This window comes from Rhipicephalus sanguineus, chromosome 1 (genome assembly GCF_013339695.2).
Source record: "Rhipicephalus sanguineus isolate Rsan-2018 chromosome 1, BIME_Rsan_1.4, whole genome shotgun sequence".
NCBI classification, from domain to species: Eukaryota; Metazoa; Arthropoda; class Arachnida; order Ixodida; family Ixodidae; genus Rhipicephalus; species Rhipicephalus sanguineus.
In genome coordinates this window covers 109,055,334-109,080,175 of record NC_051176.1, presented here as the reverse complement: position 1 = coordinate 109,080,175, position 24,842 = coordinate 109,055,334, and the positions used below count along the sequence as shown (strand labels likewise).

General features: G+C 45.5%; 2 protein-coding genes and 1 long non-coding RNA gene across 5 annotated transcripts in view; 1 reads left to right on the top strand and 2 right to left on the bottom strand.

Annotated features, from left to right (window-relative positions):
• Positions 1-12: 12 nt before the first annotated feature.
• Positions 13-3,468, bottom strand: LOC119395777 (RNA-binding protein squid). Its single transcript, XM_037662790.2, has 7 exons — positions 3,206-3,468; positions 2,048-2,088; positions 1,843-1,970; positions 1,621-1,773; positions 1,000-1,267; positions 706-915; positions 13-280 (listed from the first exon to the last, which is right to left on the bottom strand). The coding sequence occupies exons 1-7, from the start codon at positions 3,385-3,387 to the stop codon at positions 195-197; spliced, it is 1,068 nt and encodes a 355-aa protein (XP_037518718.1). The 5' UTR covers positions 3,388-3,468; the 3' UTR covers positions 13-194.
• Positions 3,469-3,589: 121 nt separating this feature from the next.
• Positions 3,590-15,304, top strand: LOC119395801 (uncharacterized). The gene is made up of 3 exons (XR_005184326.2): positions 3,590-4,813; positions 6,926-6,992; positions 15,198-15,304. It is a non-coding gene; the product is annotated as an uncharacterized LOC119395801 (long non-coding RNA).
• LOC119395705 (protein lin-54 homolog) overlaps positions 12,564-24,842 on the bottom strand; it is a 77,213-nt gene continuing 64,934 nt past the window's right edge. For all 3 annotated transcript variants that reach the window (XM_037662724.2, XM_037662719.2, XM_037662732.2), the window contains exon 13: positions 12,564-15,391. In XM_037662724.2, the coding sequence (XP_037518652.1) occupies positions 15,106-15,391 (286 nt within the window). In that variant the 3' untranslated portion in view covers positions 12,564-15,105. The remainder of the gene's footprint in view (positions 15,392-24,842) is intronic.

Here is a 24,842-nt window from a genome sequence, read left to right as displayed (position 1 = left end):
GATCAGTGGTTTGTTGTTTTCCTTGATGAAGGGGGAGGCAGACACTGAACATGACAGGAGGGAAATGATGCTAGCAGTACCGCTCTTAAAAACAAAATCTGTCCATGTTTGCTTCTTGCATGGAGATGTGAGGGGGGGTATATGAGGAGGCAGCACAATGGGAAGTCCAGTCATCACGTTTTACACGTTCCCCATTAACGACTGTAGGGGTGGTAGCCTCCACCACCGGCACCACCTCCCCCACCGCGGCGCGTCTTGTTGTAGTTACTCTGTTGTTGGCCTGCAAACAACAGAAAGTAAGATTAAGGAGAACGCAGGGCCACCACGCCTATAGCAAAGTGCCTAGCAATAACCCCGTCCCTCTGCCGATGCGTGTTGGCCCCAACAGCGTTAAGGTAGCGAGCGTTAGAACACTGACTATACTACTAGCAGGCTAAGAAAATAACCCCGCCGTCAACTGCCGATGCGCATTAACACTGGCCCCAACAGCGTTAAGGTAGCGTTAGGGAGCAACACTGACTACACCACAAGTTGCTTGTGCACTGCTACCACCACCACCACCACCACAAAGAGCACAAGCACCAGCTCTGGGTCAAGAACAGGGGTGGCTACATTTATTCAACTACACAGCGATAAAGAAACAAGCAACTTGGCGGCAACAATAGCAAATATACAGTCTCATCCGGCAAACCCCCAGCTACCTACCGTATCCGCTTCCGTAACCCCCCTGGCCGCCGCCATAGTTCCACCCGGAGTAGTCGTAGCCTCCGCCATAGCCACTGCCATAGTCGTAGTTACCATAGCCACCACCGTATCCTTGGCCATAGCCGCCACCATAACCCTGGCCATAGCCGCCGCCGCCATAGCCGCCACCTCCATAGCCTCCCTGGTTGCCCCAGCCCTGGTTCTGGTAGCCTGCAAACAATTACGGAGTCAATTGGTGTGGTCGCTTGAAAGCATCAGAAACAATGGCATTAGAATAGAAGTAGGGTAGCTTACCTCCACCCCGTCCACGGCCGCCTCTGCCTCCGCGTCCACCACGTCCACCAGCGCCGGCACCGAAGCCGCCGCCACCACCCCATCCACCACGCATGCCTCTGGCATCAGGCTTGGGTGTCGCTTTCTTGATGTCGCACTCTTTGTTGCCAATCTTCTGCTTTGGCTCCCGGCAGACCAGCTCCACGGAGTCTTCTCGCTCAAAGGTCACAAAAGCAAACTGGCGCCTCTGGTTCTTTGCCTTGTCAAACGGAAGCTCCACATTTTCCACCTGCAAAAAATAATCATTTTTAAGTAAAAAGAAAAACTGGGCACAGCACTCGCAACATGAAGCGTCATTCAAACTTGAGGTCTAATTTGAATCGACGCTGTCATATCGGCGGCAACCACGCGGTTCTGAGACTCGTTTCATGGCACGACACTTGAGACTGAAACTGCAGACCACGTGGTTGATGCCGACTGCGTGAAACCTGCGCGCTTTTTACCGCGAATCGAATGCGGCGACCACAGATTTGAGTGAAGTTGGCAGTGGAGCTCTCGGGACTCCCAGCAAGAGGCTCAACTGACAACTACAAACAAAGATAGGCCTATATCTTAACAGGGCAACACTTCTGTAATACTCACGGGTCCGAACTTCTCGAAGTAGGCCTTGATGTCAGCCTCTGGCATGTCGGACTCCAATCCGCCAACAAAAATCTTTTTGATCCCGGGGCGCGCCTTCGCAGGCTTAGGGTCAATTTGTTTGCCCTTGACAGTGTGTGGGGTCGCCTTGAGCACCTGCATATCACAAACTATTAACATCCACCCGCGCAGAAACTTGGCAACAAAGAAAAGTCGAAAACTCACAGCCTCGATCGCGTCTTTTGCATTGAATGTGACAAAACCGAAGCCTCTGGATTTTCCTGTCGTGGGATCTGTCTTGATGTTGACATCAACGACAACGCCGAACTTCGAGAAGTATTCCCGAAGGTCCTCTGCAAGAAAAAACAAATATCAATGAAGTAACAGGCGAAACGAGGACGGCACTGAACGCCGCTAGCCAATAGCTTACTGTTATCGGTGTCCCAGCTTATGCCACCAACAAAGAGTTTTCTGGAAGAGAGGATCGAGATTGACACTTTAGCAAGATAGCCGGCTCACAGGGGCTACATTAGTGATCACTGACGAAAAGGCGTCTACTTACGTTACCTTTACTATTACACTTTCCAGACCACACAAAAGCCATACATAACACTTGTTTTTACGGAGTGCAGACTTTTACAGCAACAAGTGAAGCTTACAAAATGGCAGCAACTGCAAATTGAGACACTTTGAGAGAATGGCATTCCAGTTAGTATAGGGTCGCTGCAATTGAGGCTTTACTCTTCTTTATCTTGCTTAGAGGTAATGATGAACTACTTCGGCAAATCCTCCATGTGGGAGAGAAGGGGAGAGAGAAAAACATTGGGCGCACATCTAGAGGCGCTTGAAGTCATCGAAGTTGTAGCACAGATTACATTGCTTAGTTTGGAGAAACTCAGCAAATGTACCATTGTGCCAGCGCTGCGCATCATGTTCCTGGTGTGATGAGCTGGGCACACCTGTCGGAAATGAAAGCAGCGTTAACATCCATCGACATGGGCGACACAGCGCGAGCCCTACACCGTAGACACGGGCCCCCGCGCTCCGGCCGATTTAGGAGCGTTACGTTAACACTACTCGGGGACACCTCCAGATAGCAGCACCATTATCTGTAAAGAATCCATTAAATTTAACACTATGTGTTAATTCATTGCATACAGAGAACAGTAGCAAGGCTCCAGAAAACGCGCATGCATCAAAGCGTCACAGTACACTTAATGCAATGGGCGGGAATGCCGATCGATACCGGCGTCATTAGCGAAAGAAATATACTGGACACACAGTACTCATAAAATACTTTGCAAACCATGATCGTAGAACCAAGAACCGTCGACAGGGCAGGCATTGGGGCACCGATGACAATGAGGGCTGAAGGATTACCGAGGATTGAGACAAAATGGCGCTAACGCTCAAGAGGGAACAAAGGGGGCGACCGACGCCATGTATGACAAGCGCAAATAACACACGAGAACTACAGCGCACTACAGCACACGAAAACTCTCAAAAACATCTTTAACGTCAAAGGTAACTCGGCAAACACTTAAAAAGCAAAAAAATTGACACTCGTTCGGCACAACGAGATATTTACCTCTCGTCCTCGTTAGTCTTCGCGTCGGAGCCATTTTGGGCGGCTTCGTTTGTCTGCGCATTCGCTTCGCCCTCTTGCTGGTACTGACCGTCTGTGAACTGGCCGTCATTATACTCGCCGTACTGTCCATCAGCCGAAAAATCTCCCTCACCGTAGTTTCCTTGCTGATCTCCGTCCGCCATTTTGAGCTATCTAGCTACACACACACGTACTGGACGACGACCGCACGGTAGAGAAGTCTTGCCCGGCTCAGTCTTCGCTTATATACCACGTGGTCACGTGACATAAGCGAGGCCGCTCATTGGTTGAGTTACTTGGCGTCCCGGTCTTTCTATTCATTTCTTTTTTCTGTGCGGCGTGAAAAGTCAGTTTGAAATTGGCTCATAAAATTTGGTTCGAATTATCAAAGTGTCTGAACGATGGAAATTCAACATTCAGGATTTAAGTGGCAGCAGTAAAAGTTTTCGAAATACCAAGTTTGTTAGTTGCCAGACCACAGTGAATCATGCTGTGATAAGCCGGACACTGACAGGGGCACGAAAAGTCGTATGAAGTTTGAAATTCTAGAAGTAATGCCGTGAAAACACTTGATGTGCAACACATCACTGTTTCTTTAGTTGGAAAATAGAATAAACGTACTGCTACGTTCACAGTGCACTTGAGAGGGCCGCGTTTAGGTGCCAACCCGTGCGCAGCAATTTTTTTTTTTTTTTTCTTTCAGGGCGTGGGGTGTGGGGACCTCTGCACCATTCGAGGCAGTTTTTTTCCGCCTTAAAATACATGTTCTTGCAGTGTTTGTACCAGTTTCATTATTACCTGGCAATTACTAACATTTGTTGAGGGTGCTTGTTCTTGATCAGCAGTACTAGGCACGAGTGGCCTAGTGTACTTTTTTTTTTTTTTTTTCCTCGCCGGCCGGCGCGTCGTGATACTCGTGCACAATAAAACAAACGCATGCAGTGCATTAACCAATCAACGAGTGAAATTATTTTGTTTTTGGGGTCCCGCGAGTCGCATTACCTGATGCTACGCAATATATGGGCAGCTCTTTCGAACTGCGTAATTTGGCAGCTTCCACGCCGCCATTTGAAATCGGGGGAAGGCACACTCATTGAATACTCAAGCTCGAGTCGTCTGAAGTTGACAGCAAGGTTGCGGTACAGCTTCCCGCCCAAGATTGAATCACCACGTGATAGATGATGCATTAAATAAACGGCTTTGTTAAGAGTTCATTGAACACAAAGTAAAACACTGTCCGCGTCCTCAGCAAAACGCCGGGCGTTTTTTCAAATGGACTCTCTGTCGACTAAAATAACCTGTAATGTGCTCTACCGGCACATTGCACATAAAAGTTTTACATTACTTGACCTCTCATCGCGTTTTGTCTCAGCCGAAAGCAGAGGCAAGTGTCTCATAACACCTGCGCCAGCAGATGTGCTACCGCCGGAACAAAGGCTACGCCTTAACGTGCGTTTCAATGAACAATTAAACGCTGATTGCGCTTACTTAAGCTCTATGTGCTTTGTCGCATCGCGCTGAGCTAATGATTGACTTCATTCTTACGACAAACGAAGCAACCTTGCTGAACCAGCCACAAGTACAACACGAGTGAGTGATACACCAAGCCGGCGTCACTACATCCAAAAGTGGCGCCGTTAAAACGCGTCTTCAACGAGGGGCAAATCGTGTTACAGGTCGCCAAGTTGCAATTTAACTGCTCTCGTTAAGCAGTGAAAGCTTTTCAGAACGACTCAATCGGGCCCAAGAAAGACTTCTGAATTACTAGGGGGTGATTTGCTCGGCGCTCAAGCACTCAGATACAGGGCGTAAAGAAAATCCCGAGCACAGATCTGACGGCTCTGAATGCGAGTTAAAGCTGCATTACTGCCGATCTGCTGTTTACACATCTCCCTTTAATCCTAAACAAGCGTTATCTGCTTTTTCGCACACCTGTGACAGGAGACGCAAATGCGACGATTGTAGTGCATATCGGCTACGAGTGTGGATGGGACAGTTCTGTCTCATTGAGCTCTGTTTCAACGCTAAAGTGTATTAATTTGACGAACGGCGTGCATTTTTTTTTTTTTAATGCCTGGTGAGCACAAGTGTCGCCAACAGCAGACAACCAGCATTGCGCATGGAAACTACTGCACATGCTGTTGACATAAATAGATGGTAAGGCAAGCAGTATTTTCAATTTACGAGTTACAATTCATTTACTAACACACCTATCAAGAGAAATTGCAATGCCTTTGCGTTATCTGTAAGTGATATGATTCAACTGTGTGTCTTCGGATGCCCAATGCGTTCAAGCCATACAGTTCATGTTCGCATTGATTCTGGTGCATGTGTATGTACATTATTCCCTACACGAGTGTGCAGAGACCGTGTGAATGGGCTAAATTAAAAAACAGAAATTATGTGAGTATTAAACATATATTAGCAACACCACACACTAACTTCAAATGCATTTATAGTACAACACACAAGCTGTGGTTCTACATAAATGCCCTCTAAAGCACCATCAACAAACAGCAGTTCAGCATTAGACCTCTGCAAAGCAGCTATAAACAAACATTAGTTGTATATTGGATGTTATGAGCTCAGAAATTAATAAAAATGCTGTGGTAGTCCAGTTATGTCACATACTATACTAAAGGCAATTTCAACTTCAGTTTCTCCAGAATGTTCTCCTGTTCACATCAGAGCATAAGTGAATATTCTGTATATCTAAATAGTTATCTTGCTTTTATACTTTTGCTATGATACCACTCAAAACCAAATGATTACTATAATGCATCACAATTTCTAATATTAATTGTTGTCCAGATCATGACCTATCGCACTTAGAAATGAAATTCATTCATTTTCCAAGGAGCTAGCTGGGGAAAATTGCTTTGCAAGAGCTTCAGTTTTTCACAACAATTAATTTTCTGCATTGAAGCGTTGAAGTCCACAGGAATGTGTGCAGGGTTGAAGCGATTAACAATGGGCAAACAAGGAAGGTCGCTGAAGCTCGTCAGCTGAATCCCTTGTTCAGCAAATGTTCATAATTGGATTACAGCATGTGCTACAACTTCTAATATATTGTTCAGGCAATTTGGACCAAGTGAGCAAACTGATTAATTGTTATGGATTGACTACTCTAGGTAGCAACACTTGGGACCAGCGGAAAACAAATGTTTAATTACTATGTAAAACCAGTCAATGCGAACAATATTTTGGCCTTACAGTGCTTTTGAAGGAAATTAAAGCATGGTGGCCCTTTGGTGGGGTCATTAGAATTTGATACATGTAAGGGCAGTGAAGTATATAGTGTCCTGGTGATCACCGCTGCACTGCTTAACCAGCATGTCTTGCAGTGCAGTCATTCCACTGACAGAGACCAAATTTGCCAGCACCATTAAATTTGCAGTTTCTCTAGTTACCACAACTTCAGCACAAGGGTTTTACACAGTCTTTGAGTTCTTATTTTTCTCTTAATTTTTTTCGCATGAAAATGTTTTAGCATAATTTTTATGCGTTGGCATTGAAGCTGAAGTTATTTGAGAAAGATGCAACTTTTTCAGTTGGATCTTCCTCTAATAGAAATTAGCATGAACAGTGAAAAAAGGTTATTCATGCCTGTAGAAAAAAAGGAAAATTTTCTATTGCATGCAGAGGTGGCTGAGCACAACTCAGCCAATCTGAAAATCAGATCTCACCCCTCGATTGTTTCAGGTGTTTGATAAGAGGTACAATAAAGTGTCAAGGGATTGGCTTCCCCCTTGAGAGACAGCCTCACATTGTAAGCTTTTTAATTCGTTCACTTTTTATTCTCGCAAGGCTAGTTTATCCCCAGAGAGAGAGTGAGAGCAAAATTTAATCAACACAAATCCATGTATGATCCACAGATGCTGAATGGTCCCAGTTGTTTCAAGTTATGTACATTTGTTCAGTAGACGTTAAAGCCTTTACTTTGTTTCATGTACATTGTTGCTCGTACCATTTGGAAGCTTTGTATACTGCATTAGTGCGGTATTTCCTGGACACTATTTCATGAGCAGCCATGTGGTCAAACCAAGCTGCTGTCTTTGTCACTGCTCTAGACAGAACTTCTTGAGAGGGTGATTGGTGGGAGGAGGAAACCACACAGAGATCACAAGGAAGTAGATGAGGTGGGGCAGGGTTGGAGATGTTTTGGCCGAGAGCTTCAGCAATGATTAGCTGACCACTTGTTAATCCCTGAGCCTTGTTCATGGGAAGAACTTCAACTATCAAGCATGTGCACCTGCAAAGTCAACATTATATGTGTTACGTTTTGGCTTGGAACATACAGCCCTCCTTTCTCCACTCACACACCCATGCACATCCCGATTTAAAACGTGCCCACCCAAATTCAGTTAGCCTATCTTACCATTCACACCAATGCAGTGCGTTTGCCTTTGATGTCCTCATTCTTCTCACTGCCACATCTGCCAAGACATTGTCAAAAAAACCAGGGCTCTGTGTCATATCAGCTCTGCAGCCTGGCAGTGCACATTCAAGCCTGTAGACAAAGCAGAACAGTGTAGGGATATCTTAACAGAGCCACAGCATACACCAAATCCATGTGGCACAGTGAAAGCAATGGGCACGCTCAGCAAACTGGATATCAAGATTGGCCATTGACAAAAGGAAAAATCACCAGTTGTGTGCCGCTCATCTACTGCGATCTCTCTCTTTCCAATATCCTGTGTAGCAAGATTAGCAGTGAACACTAGATAAGCACTGCTTCTCAAATGGCTTTTGCAAATTGTGCTTTTACTACTGTGCATGAAAGAGTATAAAACATTTGAAAATTTTGAATAATGACACTAACTACATTTCTAAATGTATTTTAAGCACAAAATAATAATTGAATAGCATTCCCAAGAATTGGCACCACCAAGCAAGTACTTTGACAAGCATTGATTGTCTTTTTTCCTTCACTCGTGTCCGCGTCTGCATACTTCACTTTTTTTTTTAACAAGAAAAACTAAAACAGCGAAGGTTTAATTCTTTTCATGTACGGGCTGTTTCACACTTAGGGGAAAACTCGGAGCACGTTGCGAAGCGCTCCGAGTTTTCCCCTAAGTGTGAAACAGCCTGTGCATCCTTGGACTACTCAAACCTAGCACACAGTTCAAGCTTTCATATCAGTTTCAACTGATGTCGCTTTAAATCTCGCACTACACTATTGTTCATGTGCCACCAGCCTGGTGTTGTTTGTATTTGTTTATTTAAAATGCACAGCGGTCAGAAGACCAAGCAGGAGGGTGTAACAAAAATAATTGACAAAATAAATTCAAAACATAAAAAAAGTGAAAACAATGAAAATGGTACAGCAGGAGCTCCACCCACACTCAGGGCCCGTCGAACGTCCCCATGGTTTCTTTTCATATTAATATGTAAATGCTTTCACTCACCCACAGACTACAATGTATAAATACAAATAAAAGCCAGTAACACGCATAACAAGCAATTTGTATGGAATATGACATGGAGAAGCATCATAGTTTACATCAGAGGCAAAAAGTTCTTTTTCGGGGGGGTTGGAGGGGGGAGGCATTCAACCACTACCAAGCCACCCACCTGGCTATGCCAGTGGTTTATATTGCATGGTCATGATCAGTAAGACACATAGTTATCAAAGTCAGAACTATCCTTTTCACAAAATGCTTCCAGTGGTTATGTGTTCCATTCATAGAAGGTCCGAGGGAAAAAAAAATACATGAAGAGTTCATGAAAAGTAAAGTTCAAGAGTGTATGCATGTGCGTGTGTTTGTCTAGACTCGTCGGTGCCTTAATAAGTTCCTGGACTAATATTAAATTTACTAGAAAAAAGCAAGGGGAGAAATTTCAGCCCAGCAATTGCTCTTTGGTATTGTGAAACAGGGATGCTATTAGTGGAGATGAGCATTCGTGGTGAGGAATTCCTTTTATAGCATTATATATAAGTTGGACTGTTTTTCATAGCACGGTCCCGGTGGTTTTGCAGCATCTTTCTTTAGATGTGGGTCCAAAGCGGCACGGGCATAATATAATTTTGTTCCCATAAAAGCATTATAGGTCAATAGTTTGATCTCTAATGGTGCAGCCTTTAGCTTGTGCCTCAAGAACCCAAGCTTTCTAGAAGCATGTGAGTGTTTTATTAGTATGACTTGACCATATTAGGCAGCTTGTAATTGCAACATTTCGATATGTATAGTCATCAACTTCAGTCCAAGGACAGTTAAGAGAATATGTATGATTAAAAGGGCATTTCTCATTTGTAATATGCATGGAGGTGGATTTATCACTGTTCAATTTTATAGACAAACCATCACACCACTTATAAACAGCAGACTGATTGGATTGCAGGCATTGCTGGTCATGCAGAGTAACAAAGATGGTTTTAAAAAGTATGCAGTCATCTGCAAAAAGTCTTATATTTATTTCTGATGTATATATCGAAGTAACGATGTCAGCAATGTATATTGATGAAAGGACAGGCTCCAGAACATAGTGCTGAGGGAATCCTGACGACACTATAACAGTATGCCACACAAGCAGTCATTTACATGAACATTCTGCTTTCAATTGGAAATGCAAGAATGAATCCAGCTGATCAGGTTAACAGGTAGGCCTATGCTATGTAATTTAGAAGAGAGTTTGCTGTGCTTATTAAGGCGACAGGCCTTACTAAAATCTAAGAAAATAGTATAAATTTAAATCCCCATATGAAGCAACAAAGCAAACTTGTGAATTTTTGCAACCAGTTGTGTTGTTGTTAATGTTTTTGCTAACACCATGTTGGAATGGCAAGCAACAGAAAGCAATTTCGTTCAAAAAGCAAGGTCATGTAATGTGTGACTATCTCCAATATAATTGTTGGGGTTTAACGTCCCAAAACCACGATTTGATTATGAGAGACGCTGTAGTGGAGGGCTCCAGAAATTTTCACCATCTGGTGTTCTTTAATGTGCACCTAAATCTAAGTACATGGGCCTCAAGCATTTTCGCCTCCATCGAAAATGCCGCCGCTGTGGCCGTGATTCGATCACGCGGCCTGCGGGTCAGCAGTCGAGCGCCATAACCACTAGACCACCGTGGCATGTTTATATGACTATCTCTTCTAATAGTTTACACGAAGTGCAATTTAAAGAAATAGGCCTTAGTGTATAATGTCTGGACGATTACCTCTTTTAAATACTTGGTGAAGGTAGAACTTGGTTTTAAGTACTGGCACTACACATTGTGTACACTGGTACTAAAAACTTATAGAGCAATCGAAAGAGAAGAAAAAGTTGCAATAAAATATGTGCAATGAGTTTGGCATACCGGCACAAAAATATTATCATATGGTTATAGGGGCTTTGTTTACACCCCATCATGTTCCATTGCATAGCTTTTGTGTAACCATACCCTGGGCAGTACTCTGGTACTCTTGCTTCATTTGTGAAGTTGCTGTTTTGCTGAACATTTCAAGTTCAACACACAACTTTTGTTTATGATATGGTAACAAAATTGCACCTTAAGTACTAAACAGTCCTTGCTACCTGTACAGGAACTCACTTCTGTGCACACTGACAAAATAACTTCTCAGGCATCACAGTCACTGATGTCAAGCTTATTTCAGCACGTAGTATTCCGATTTTATTTTGTTGCTGGTTGAAATTTAGTAATACTTCAAGGAAAGTTTTGTGAAACTCGACCACTGTAATAGAATAAGTTGTTATATTATTGAAAAGGTATTTGGTTTGTATTACGTTTCATGTAATCAGTGTTCAGTTCGGTTCTTAAAACCCATTTACACAGCCCGATATGTAAGTCAACACAGAAGAGCTTCTCTCAGATGTCTTCCAGTTGAACTCTCCCTAGATGATGAAGTGGGTGGAATTTACTTTAAGGGTGCGTCTGAAAGTGCTTTGAGTGCACATTCACCTCTTATACAGTAATAGGTGAAACACACTCTCTTATACACTCTCAGGTGACAGCTGCACACACACACTTGGAACCCATTTTTGTCGCATGAGCCCACTTTGTGTTTGGTTGCTTACACTCACGTGTAGTTTGTAAACATTCACACGAACAGCCTGTATACAACACAGCAGTTCATGCATATGCGCCCATAGCTTTTTGGATAGACCACAAGCTCACTTCACAGGAAGAGCAAGAGAATAATAATTTATTGACATGATGACTCCAGGCCTACGTGGGAGATGAATAAAATGAGAGGAATCAGGTAAGGCTCACTATGGAAGCTTCACATGCCAAGCTCCAAAGCAAGTTGGGCATCTCTAACACTTTTGTGCTGTAGCTGCATAGACATGACAATTTTACATAAGTAAGCACTGCTGATGAACTGTAAGAATTTATTTTTAAATTCTGTACCTCTGAAACGGCTGAATGTCAAGTACACGATGTTTGATGCAAGTTTTCTGACAGGCAACGGAAGTTTGCGGGAAATAAGTTGAACTGCTGAAGAACATGTTGAATGGCTGATGACAATGAAATTTTGAGCTAAAAGGCCTGTTTTCACCGAGCGCACATGTAAAGCAGTCTGGCCAAAAAATTTTACATTTGAAATATGAGTTAATGCATTACAAAAGGCATGCAAAAGCAGAAATTCTTGATACTGAAACAGGAAAAAAAAAAAAGAAAGTCTCGATTTCCGCTCACCAGAAGTCACTAAGAAAGTGCTGTTTCTCGACACAAGCTTTGACATTGGTGCACCAGCTGCAGCATGCTGAAACATCTCTAAACCAGCATGGCGGGGCTTGCGACATAGACGTCAACCACCATGTGCACGCATTACCTACTTTGGTGGTGCTTAGAGGCTGCTAATAAGAAAAAGGTAGCTAACAGCCTTGCAGCTTCGCCAAATTGCTTCAATAGCATATACTACTGATATATTTTCAACTTAGCCAAAGTGAAATTTTGTCGCAGTTTGCCTTTAAATGTCTGCATGTACTCTCGCACTGACCACAGAAGCATAGTGCATCTGGAAATGGGAGCCAAATAATCTTGATGAACCAATCAAACTCACCAGCATGCAACAAGGCACCCCATGTGATACATCCCCATTACTGTACCACACTGGACTGCAAAACAGATGGGCCAAATAAAGAATTACTTACCTGAAGGGATTGCTCTTTCGAACCATACGATGGACAGTGGTCTCTTTTTTTCCATGGACGGAAAGACTCGCTGATTTGCCATCGTATACAAATGTTTCAACACATACCATCTCCAAAATTGTGGTGTGAATGTAGCGCAGAAAAAAACTGCATGAGGGGAGAAAAAACAATGCATGCTTCGCACACTGGTCAGCAGTGATGCATAGGTGCTAGTCATCAAAATAGGTTACTGGAACTTAAAAACATTTATTCTGAGTGGCTGTACACAGAAATAAATATGACAACTCTGTCTCGAAATCCCTGTGATGCAGAAAAAGAAACACTGCCCGTTATTTGCTACAAAAAAAGGGGGTGTCTCTTTATAAACACGAATGTACACTGCATCGCGAGATGCCTCCATCATATATATTGTACATAAAGCACAACAACCAAAGCAAAAATCTTAGGAAGATAATAGACATTGCATGGTGACACAGCTGAGAGGTTGACCATGCGCACAAGCACCAGTGAACAGCTTCAGCAGCTTATGTTGACAGGCTGTTTCTCTAAACAGCTGACACAAAACTGAGGAAAGAAAAAAAAAGTTTGGAAAAGCAGGTGTTCACACTGGATGACATGAAAATTCACTAGTTCTTTTTTTTTTCAGACAGAACTGTAAAGTTCTATTTTTCACTGTAGGCCTTGATTCCTTTGTCTCTGCCCTACGCATGGAGCGAGACAGCCTACCAAATGGACAAACACAAATGGATACAAAACCAAAGTGTTCTTTCCATAGTCCACATATTTTATTTCACACCTGCGCTGAAAATCTGGCTATGATAATGAACATGGTATTTCAGCACGTCCTCCCTCCCAGACCCAACACATTCCATGAGACACTGAACCGTGTTAAGAGAAACCTAAATCACGGGGCCACTTGATAAAAATAACTAGCAAATCTTTCCATCCACGCAATACATACACCCATGAGAAACAAGCACTTATATGTATGAGACAAAAGAATCAAGTTCTAGGAGAGTAAACTTAAATTCTCTTTAATTCAATCAAATACTCCAGCTCCATGAGCATGACATCAATGTACCATTCACAATGGTGACAATGCATTTACAGACAGCGCCTTAGGTGCTTTAGCCACTTGGTCATGACAAGAAGAATCCATTCATTTTCAGTCACTCAAACTGCACACATTAAAGAAGTAAAGTATCATATAACAGCACATTTACATGATGAGTAGTATGTGAACAATGAGACTTTTGAACTGCACACTTAAAGACCCTCTTCAATGTTTTGATTTTGCAACTGGCATTAATGCCTTCGATGAACATCTTAATTTCACCAATGATAGACAATATGATGGCCAAAGCATGCCAGTTTGTCAGTTTTGCCTCATGTATACTTTAGCGAAGCCCTCAATGTTTTTTTAAAGAAACTGCCAACAAGCACAAAATCTGATGATTGCTTTGAGCAAAGCAGTTCACAAATAGCAGTAAGCACATAATGAATATACAACAAGCCCTGTGCGTCACAGATTCTTCCAATCTAGCAATTTCTTTTTTTCAGGAACTGCCAAGAGAGAGCACGTAATTGCAATGCATATCTACATCATCATGTGTGTTTCCAAATACAGACAGAAGCTAATTATCTATATTTACACTCTGTAAACACACCAGTGAAAACACTGGTGTGTTTTCACATCTTTTACATACATAACCGTAACCACCACCGTCACGCACAGCACACACAATGTTAGCAAAGAAACGGCACGAAAAAAAGGAAATATTAGGTGAATAAAAAAATGACAATAGCCACAAGATTAAGATAGACATTCTGCCTTTCTTAATCAAGAAACACAGCTGATTAACAGTAAAAGCATGACACAGAAGTGAAGAAAAGGTAAAGAGTGCCATGACCAACACAGCACATTAATGAAGTTTTGTGAAGAATAAGTCAAAAGAAAGATAAAACATGCACCCCGGTGAATATGCATAAAGATGCTGACTAGTATATAGCATAACTTAAATGATGAAATGCTTATATTTACAAACGGCAATAATGTCGGAGCTTGAGAAAACTGAAAAAATTTCAGGCATTCTCGCGCTACCTGCACAAGCAGCTAAAACAAACACAAAGGCACACGCAGGCACACACTAAGGCTAGGCAATGGGTCTTCCCTTTTGTCCACTTTAAAGACAAGACCTATGTTCACACCTTATAGGATACAATGGTGTGAAAAAAAATGGGGGACCAGTAGAAGTAGACAAAGTACTGCCTTCGTCTGTATGCTTCTACTGGTGTGTTTTTATGCACTGTTGTATCCTATAAATGCATGTTCACACCAATGTGCTACCACCTCCTGCCATGCCTACTTTTCAATGATAAAGAAACAAAGCAACCTCCCTAAACAGCAAACCAACAAGAACACTCATTTGGTACTCTGTGTGATGGAGAAAAATAAACAATGCCAAATGTCTTCCAACCAAGTGCACTGTTAAAGCAGCAAGCAGTCAAAGTGTTATGAACAGTTATCATTCACACACCAGATTACAAAAATTTTCATGCCACCAATCAACTAGCATTAGCTTTGCACATCCATTCACCAAGTAGCACTCACAGAAAACAGGAAAGGGTGAAAAAGGAAAAGGGGGTGGGGGCAATTGTACAGCTGGTTTCCAGGAGATGCCTTTGCTCAACTGACTGTACCACACAGCTTCACGACACCCAAGGAGTCCTCCAGTCCACTTCCCCCTGACATTGGCATCACAGAGATGACAGAGGGGCAGGTTAGAGGTTGAGCATGCGTCGGGCTGTCTTAGTTCTGCGTGATGCAGCACGCTCTGGAGGGAGGCTGGCAGGTATGCTTTTCTTCTCTGCAGTGTCACCAGTTGGCTTTCCCTTGGTCCGGTGTGCACTGTCAATGATGGCCTCCAGGCAGCGGCCGAACTCCTCCAGCACCGTGCGCTCTACATCAGCAAAAGGCCTCTTGAGTCGCTCGGCCTCGTCAGCACGTGCAAGTAGGCACTGGCAGGTGGCCTCCACCACTTCCTGGGTGATGAAGGCAAATGGCAGCCTGCACACAGAAACATGCAAGTTTTGCAGAGTGAAGTATGCAACAACACTCATTCTCAGCCCCACGGTGACTGCACAGGGGGCTCATAAATCAACATGAGACTGCGTGTGAAGCTGCATTGCGATGAAGCAAAGTTGCAAGCTGCTTGGGCCTTCATGGTAAGTAACAAAACAAAATAAAGCAAGGGAATAAAAATATTCTCCCTGGTTTTTTTTTAGATGAAAATAAAACCCTATTTCTACTTTCCATAGAACATCATACCTTGCATACAAATAAGCAGTACCACAGAAAACATGACATGATTAAAGCCTTTGCTTGATGGCAAAAATGGTGCCGACTAACACTGCCAGGCAAGCCTTATGTTGTGCATGCTGTTGCCACAGCAAAGCACAGAAATTGCAAGAGGAACATAAATGCTCAGCGAAATAGAAATATGCGCCTCCTTTTTCTATTATGTATTTATAAAGGCTTTTGAAATTTTTTATGCCTGACAGAACGAAATGCACTTCAATGAAAGCACATACAGCTATGTGTACCAACCTGCCAGTCTTGAGAAAAGCACCCACATCAGTTGAATCGTGAAAACTGGTGAACAACTCTCTGAGCATGCATATTCATACTCTCTTAAAATGGTAATGACTGCCAGCTGACAAAAAAGGATGTGGTCTGCATTCCCTTTCCCACCTCACCAGTCGCACCCATTATCTCTGCATGGAAATAATGAAGTCTCCCAGTATTATGAGAAGAAGTCTTAAAGGGACACTAAAGGCAAATAACAATTTATGTCAGAGTGAAAGCCCAATGTATGACAACTTCTAAAACGGCAATATTATCAACAGCAGTGCCCTACTTACCGAGAAATTAAGCTAAATGTATCACACGATGAGCGCCACGAGTGGGACATTTTCGAAGTGATCCCGATGACGTAGGGAAGTCGGCCTACAATAAATCACTAGTAATCAAACTAGCAGCAGTAAAAAAAGAACATTCCGAGCAACAAAAGACGTAATAAAATGCTGTTTGTTCGTTTCCGATTGATTCATGGAAAACAAAACCTCCGTGGCGTTGCCATGGGGAACGGCGCGCGTGGTTCAAACATGGTTCAAAGGTTCCGTTTTCGCCGAACTGTGCCTCGCCCGTCTCAGTGGTAGTTTCGGGATCGCGTACTGCCGTGAGTGTTTTGCGCGCTCGTGAAAGTCGCTCTGACAGAAAGTTCGACAAAATGCCGCATGCGTGTGATATTGCCGGAGGCCCGAATGGTGCACAACGCCAGTGCTGCAGCAAGGAAACCGGTGTGTCTTTTCACTGGGTGCCGCGGAATGAACCCTTACGCTCGAAGTGGCTTATGCCATTGCGCCAGTGTGCTAAACAGTCAAAACCTCCGCGTGTGTGCTCGCTGCACTTTCGTACTGAGGATTACGAGACCAACCGCAACTTGGTGACGGTTTTGAATGTGCCCATCCGAGCAAGTCTTTGCCGCAGCGCCGTTGTTGCTACTGTGGGTCCCTCTACTTCCGCTCGGCTGCTACTAGTGTCGGCGGCTGCGCAGTAAAAGCGGGCAACGTTGGGCACGGCAGCAGTGACGTATGAGAGTCGTATTTTCAGGCGGGAGATTTGAAGTGCGCTAACGCGATGCGGACCACTAAAAACGTGATTTTATTTCAAAATAAGCACTTCCTTGGCACAAAAGCAGCACTGCGAGGTTTCTGGACCGCTATTTCAGCAGTCAACGTCGACTTAATATTTGCCTTTAGTGTCCCTTTAAGAAGTCTCCCAGGCTTATGTCATGGCTGTATCAGCCCTGATGCAAGTCCGGAAGACTTCTTCCTTTTCCCAAAGTTCAAGAGAAGCCCGAAAAGTCACCATTTCAACGGTGTTCCCGCCATCCAACGGGCTGTCACACACAGTGTTGTACACATTCCTTTAAAACAGGAATGAAAGCTCGCTCCTCGTTCCTTCCCAATTTAGGAACGAGTTCCCGTTACAAGTTCCTTTAATGTGAAAGTAACTCGTTCCAGGTACATTTCGAAAATTGGAACGCGTCGTTACATTAACGTTACATTTGACTTTTAATCAAAATATAATTCCAGTCACTGCCGGATAACCCTGAGGGGAAATAAAGTGAACAATTTAAAGCTGACATTGAGCTACATATATTTTATGAATTTGACATCGCCGGCAGCAGGTTATGTGTAGATTAAAGGAATCTAAAGAAACACTCCTAGACGAATTTTTTAGAGACCACCAGCCATACTACAGACATGTATAACTGCAACTTTCATGCTCGTCTATTACAAATGCAACACATGTGGCACTTTCCACGTCAGTCTCCAAAGGCGCAGTCAGAATACTGGGCTTCAGATATTCAAGTAGAAATTTCCACACACACATCAATATAAACAAGTTTCTTGCACACGAAACCACATCGAAAGGAACAATACATAGACGTTTAATGAGTGCTGATTCAATATTGAAGTCTGACTAGAAAATAATGTCCAGGATACATATTCGATTCGCAACTTAGTAAAGTCCCTTATTAGCACTCAGCAAGAGTTGCATCTCTAATTTGGTATCCGACAGACGGACCTGTTTTCTCGTGAGCACTTCGTTGCTAATTTGAAGAGCCATTCCTTCAAGCACTTGAGGGTACTGCCGTGTTTCACACAAATAGGAACAAAGTCAACCGAGGTTGTATGAGCGAGGGCAGGCTCAGCAGGCGCAACAAGGATGTAACGCTGGATGTACGCGTATCGTTTATTGCATAACATACGTCATCGGTGCAGCGGCTGTCAAACTGAACTATAATGAAAATTATAGACCGATAGCCCGGAAATAACTCGCATGTTGAAGGGATGCCTGCCCAAACGCAACCATCGAAGCCACCGAACAGGCGCCACTGCAGCACCTGCGTCCACGCCATTTCGATCCTCTTCCCCGCCATCCACGCCACCGGGTGTCAAAAGACAGATTTGTCGACAGCTGCTGGCAGCACGCACAAGATATAAAGGGACGATCGAGCCAGCCACGAGAGACCACGCGACAAGAAAAACATTCCCAAGAACTGGGCCGAAGCTTCGCAGTCGGCAAGCCCGCGAACATAAAACCAATAAAACGTCAGAAACGTACGCTGCACGTGGCAAGGCGCTCACTCCGAAGGGATAGAGCCGAAGTACAACTTCCCACTGTTAGTTGGAGCCCAAGGCCATTCATGCGCAGTGGGGGGCGGACCACGCGGGATTTCGGTGGTTAGCACGTCAGTGCTTCACTCACTTTCTGTGGCCTCTAGCACTGTGATGGTCCGTCCCATGTGTGTCAAACACAGGGCCGGATCCAGGTGCCGACAGTGGGGTGGGGGGGGAGGGGGGATGAGGAGAGAGGTAAAGGGTGGGGACAATATCCTCCTTCCCCCTTTTGGGCAGTGGGCAGTGGTAGCCAAAGCAACCTGACAAAGGAGGTGGACGACAAGCACTGAAGGGAGCGGCGGGGGGGTTCGCGAAATTCGAGAGGACTGCGCGGAACCACGCGCAGGTGCCTCGACAACGGTGAATCGCCTCCCCCAGTTTTCCCTATGCCAACAAGGCCACAGGGACACGTAGCAGAGCTGCGATAGCGCGCACACACACACACACACGAGCACGTGCATGCACACACACACACACACACACAAACACACACACAAAAAGACTACTTTCGAGTTGGTCGAACAAAAATGTCACTGAGGTAAAAAAGTAGTGCACCCTTCACCGACAGCGGCCTTACAATGGGGTTCGATGATTCTCGAATGTAACGTAAAAGTTCTCCAAGGTGTGTCTACACTCCAGAACAACCCTTCATTGCTGTCAGGCTGGCTGAGAGAAAAAGAAAAAAAAAACATCTATTCCTCCCGCACGTTGTCGGTCTCGGCATCACACGCTTCCCTGCGGCCCCAGTGGGCGCCTTAAAGGGGCCCTGCAACACTTTATGAGCAGGGTCAAAAAGCGCTGCCAATCGGTAGTCGAGGCTCCCGAGAACACGCGAGCCAAATATTATAGCGAAGCGAGTGGCCTGGAATTTAGAATAAATTCTCAAAGTCAGCTGAAAATCGCTCCCTCTTCTCTCGACAAATGATGTATTAGTCCGCAATATATGACGCGATTGTCGGCAGTTCCACCATTGGCTGATGTTATAATCGCGATAACACCCTCATTATTACCTTCGTTGTTAATTTTGAGTTCAATAAGTAGATAATATGTATGTTTATATTGTGTTATGCCGTTAAAACACCGAACAAACATTAATATTAGCACTTCCGGTCTCACTGACAGCTCGTCTGCTCGTAGTTGCGTGGTTGCGTTTTCTTCACCATGCGCAGTGTCGAAATCGTGAATATTTCTGTGCTTTTGACCATCGCCGGTTGCCGTTGAGAGTGGCAGCCGTTCGATTGTTGCCTCGTCAGCTGGAAACTGCATCGTCGGCACGTTGTCACGACTGACCGAGGCAGCGGTGCAGCATTTCTCCGATAACAACACTGGCGCCGGCTAGTTTAGGATACCTGTGTTCGCTGTATGGCGAGAGTCCCGTTCGCTGTCTGTTCAGCATGTCATCGAGCCGTACCTCGGCGTATCCTCCCCATAGTCTCACGTTCCCGAGAAACCGCGACACAGCAACCAAGCAGACTCGCATTTTCACGGTAGCTGCAGACAGCCGGGGGATGGGTCCGCGCTGGGCCGATGCCCCACGATCCTTTCTTCTGGTCTTTAGTTCTTTGTTGTCAGCCCGCACTCGCTGTGCGCCCGCACTCGAAGAGCAAATAGCATCAAAGTACCGCCACTGGGAGAAGGGTGCACGCAGCTTTGCCGTGTTGAATACGATTCAAGCGCGAGCAGTGCGACGAGGCGGTGTATCGGAGTGTGGATCGAAACCCATCTCAGCTGTCATTCGTTCCAAACACGCACGCGGGTTTGCGTCCATGGTTGGCAGAGCGATGAAAACACTACGGCAGTTCGAGGTGCACACCCAACATTACCAAACCGACTTGCAGTTTTCAAGCACGCGCGATACACAGTGCGATGGGCTCCGCTCGACGACCACCACGCAAGCCGACCGGAAGTGGCGCCACAGTCCGCGTGGTTGCGCCGAGACGCCAGAGAGAAAAAAATGAAGAAAAAAAAAATGGGGCCGGCGCTGACGTAGCTCTTCGGCACCTCCTCGCACCTCTGCCCTCCCTCCCTTCACGCCTTGCGCAGCTTTCCGCGCGCTCGCGGCGTTGAGTGGAGGGAGAAAGCTGCGGAACGTGATCTCTATAATTTGGTAACACCACTTAAGCCTGTTTCACATGCAGCGATTTTGCTCCAAGAGCGGAGCGGCTGCCGTCGCGGGAGCCCTAAAACAGGTTTTAAGAGCGACCTGTGGACGCTCGTAAGGCCAGCGATCGAGATCACCGGAGTTGGAAAAATTCGCTCGCGGCAGAGCGTCTGCCCAAGGTCGCCCAATGGGAGAGCAGTGACGTGGGGAGCACGTGATTGCAGGGGCGGAGTCGAGGAGCGGGCGCGTGCTCCAGGAGGAACTCGGTTTCCTAGCAGAAGACATTTGCTGTAACGAGCTGGCAGTATAGAAACGCCATTCTTTCCCTTTTGTTGTTCTTTACTGCGCTTCCATCAAAGCAGACAAATCGTTTGCACGTGTCATTTTGTTCTTTTGTATCTTTATCGAATCGTGGCACCAACACAGTCCGTGCAGGGGTATCCTACGGCACTACACACTTGTTGGTCGCAGGACATGTTTCAGGTTTTTTTTTTTTTTTTTTTTTTACTACTCTGGCCCAGCACGTTCGAATATAACTTAACAAGGTGTGGGTTCGAGCTAGTTGGTACTCCATGATCAACACTTTTTGCGCAAAATTTTCTCAGACAACGGACGAAACAGCGCCCGTCCGTGTCTGTTTCGTCCATTGTCTGAGAAAATTTTGCGCAAAAAGTGTTGATCACGTTTGGATAGTTTACTGTTTTCTTTTTTTTTTCAATGGTCATGTACTCCGAAGATGACAAGTGCGAGCCCCCCAGACGACGACATTGTGGGTTTGCGATGGTTGCCGGCCCAGACGGCGCGCCAACGCCTTGCGGCATTCGAGAGCAAAAGTCACCGAAAGCACTGTGAAAGCTTAAAACCACAAAAACCAATTCTTTCTTTTGCTTTTCCATGGCCAAGTGTATGGGCGTGCAAGACTTGCGTGGTAAAAAAAGAAAGCTTGAACAGAAATATATGTGACTACTGAAGTTTAATTGCACTCTGATACACTGCACATTTTCGTCATTCAAGGTTTAGGCGCGAGAAAATCGAGCACCGAAGTAGAAGCCTGGTGAAACTCGCAACCCAAGTGCACCAAAACAAGCGAACTCTGAGAAAGGAAACCCGTGGGTAACGGGCGCTTTCCACAACCATCACTGCGCATCGCAGAGGCATGCGCCGCGCAAAAGCGGTGCAGGTGAAACGAAGCCGCATCCGAGCGTCCTGTCGCCGCTCAGTCGCTCGCATGTGAAACAGGCTTTACACTTGACGGATTCGAAAAATTTTTGCGGCATATGACTCGTGAAGAGACGTCAATAATGAGACTATTCCAATATAACTAAGAAAGGTGTTGCAGGGCCCCTTTAAGATGCAGCATAGTCAAGTGACATGTGCGCGGTAGATTCTTGCGCCTCACGTGGTCGCCCATTCGCACCCTGTTCTGATATGCTGCAAGCGTGCACCTGTTCAATGCCGAAGAACGTTTAGAGAAGGAACGCCGTTCCCTCTGCCGTTCCTACGTAAACGTAACGAGTTACTGTTACAGTTCCACTGATCTTGAATGGAACGGTGGTTTTCCTCCGTTCCTCCAAAAAGAAACTAGTTCCTGGAATGTCGTTCTTGGAACACCGTTCCGTACACCATTGGTCACACAGTCTTTGCAGCGTGGGAATCACATTGGAAGCCGTGTATCAACACCCACAGAAACTGCTTTGAAGAATTTTAATACAGTCGAACACGGATATATCGAACCCACATGTATCGAATTTTCGGCTATATCGAACTCGTAAATTATCCCCTTGAAAATCCTTTGTAGAAGTATAGAAATTTGCATGTCTATATCGAACGGTATTTTTACCCGCCATCGGATATATCGAACGCCGCGCGAGCTGGAAGGCGCACGCGCTTCAGCACTCGCTGAGCCCCGCGACCTTCGCGGCACCGCGCCTCAGCCGACACCCGAAACGCTCGAAAAACGTGAAGGCGAGAGGGCTCGGACTGTACTCCTGCTGGGTGCATTCTCCAACTTGTGGAACGGTTTTTTTTTTCCTCTCTCTTTCTCCTATGCTCTCCGTGTTACCGTCAGCTCGGAGAGCAGAACGAAGGAGTCGGCAGCCTCCTCCTTTCGCCTTTTCTTTCTTTCTTTTTTTTGTTGCTGTTTTGTGAGTTTTAATCAGCCAACCACAGCCCGCCCCTTTCGTATTTGCTCAGCCAACCACAGCTCGCGCCTTTCATACATCACTGCTGCCCTCGCAGGTATCGCCGCCATCGCGATTGATCGCGAGCGCTTTGTTGGCGGAGTTCACTTCCGTGAGTTGTCGCATACCAGCGCATTCCTCAAAAATATCGAGCTGAAGTTTCTGCTGGCTAACACGACAGCGAAGCTGCAACTGCTCGACCAGGGCATCATCAAGTCCTTCAAGGTGGGCTGAAGGTTGACCTGCTTGGTGCCATTCAAATGGTGACGGGCGCATGGCGAGACGTGAAGACGGACACAGTGGCCAAATGCTTCCGGAAGGCAGGCTTTGTGACAGCGGAACTTGCGGAAACCAGTGAAGACGGCGACGACAAGCGCATAGACGATGCATTTCACGAGTTGTCATCCCTCTTCCCGGCTGCCGTTCCACCCAAGTGTCTGCAGACGATTTTGAGGAAGTGGACTGCAATGTTCAGGCTGTTGCGAGCCTCGCTAACAAGGACATTGTAGCTGCGGTCGCAGGGACCCAGGATGCCCAGGCCGACATCTCAAGTGGTGACGAAGATCGTCTGAACGAGGCGGCGGCTACACGCGCATACTCCGCCGCTGAAGTGGCGGCAGCGTTCGGCTTAATTCGCCGTTTTTGCGTCGACATGGAGTGGACCGGGCTGTCGCACACCTGGACAGCCTCGATAAGTTCGAGGCCAGCGTCTTCAACTTCATTTCGAAGACGAAGAAGCAGGCCAAGATAAGCTATCTTTTTTTGCGCAAATAAAACATTCTGTTGCATCGTGTGTGTGGAATTAGTTGTCATTCTTCCATGCGCCGATTGTAGGTGATCGTCCGCCACTGGTAAGGTCTCGGGGCCTGTATTTTTTCATATCGAATTTTTCATATTCGTGATGTCCGTAGACTGTCGCGCCACACCGCGGCGCATGGCGGCAACGACTCTTGGAGGATAGGCAGACGACGACGCGTGTTTTGGCTGCTTTAGTCAAATGCCTCGCGCCTTTGTACTCTTCTTATGCGCGTCATGGCCAAGAAGCACAACAGCAATAGGACGTGCTGCGTGCCCCAGTGCACAAATCGAGCTGCCCCTAATAATATAAGCCTCCATTCGTTCCCGCAAGATCCGCGGAAAAGAAAGGAATGGGTGGTGAGGCTTCGTATCGGTAAGCCTGTGACACTGCCGATGCGGGTCTGCAGTGCACATTTCATCCCCAGTGATTTCTTCTGGAGCAATACATGTAAGAGGAAATCACTTTCACTTTTCGCTTTAATTGACGTAGAGGCCCATACGTGCTAGCGTGACGCGACGCGATGGACAGTAAACAAAAAAATGCTGCAAACTGCGGGAAGGTTAAGGAACGAGCAAGCAAGCGAGCAAACCTAGTGGACGCGAAGTTGCTTGTTTTCGTGCGATCTTCGCAGTTGTTTTTACAGAGATTCAATACCGACTTCGATACACAAGCGAATTCCGTGAAATATTTCAATAAGCTCCGATATTGTACGGGCACTTTTGATCGCGGCCAGGGCTATCGGGATTACGCTCGGTCGTAATCTTATGAAGCTGTTTTGATACGATCGAATAATATTCATAGCGATTTATAATAGTATTGCACGGGCACATTTGATCGTGATCAATGCCGATCCAAATCGCATCTTTTAATCGTGATTGGTCCAAACTGATCCACGTCGAGTTCGGCGTAGACGTCACCAAATTAACAACCGTCGTGATCTCGATTGCGCCTGATCGTGATCAAGAGACTGTGTAGCAGCACCTGATTCGGACCGAGCCTAATCAAGATCGGCCCTGACCGTGATCAAAAGTGCCCGCGTGACAACGGTATTGCGCGCGTCGGAGGCCTGTACAATGCAGACAATCAATCTACGCAGGCTTCGATCTAAGGTGACATGATGCGTCCGTTTAACACCAAGCAGTTTTATGAACTTAGAACGGATCGAGAGAGTCTTAGACGAAAAGTGGGG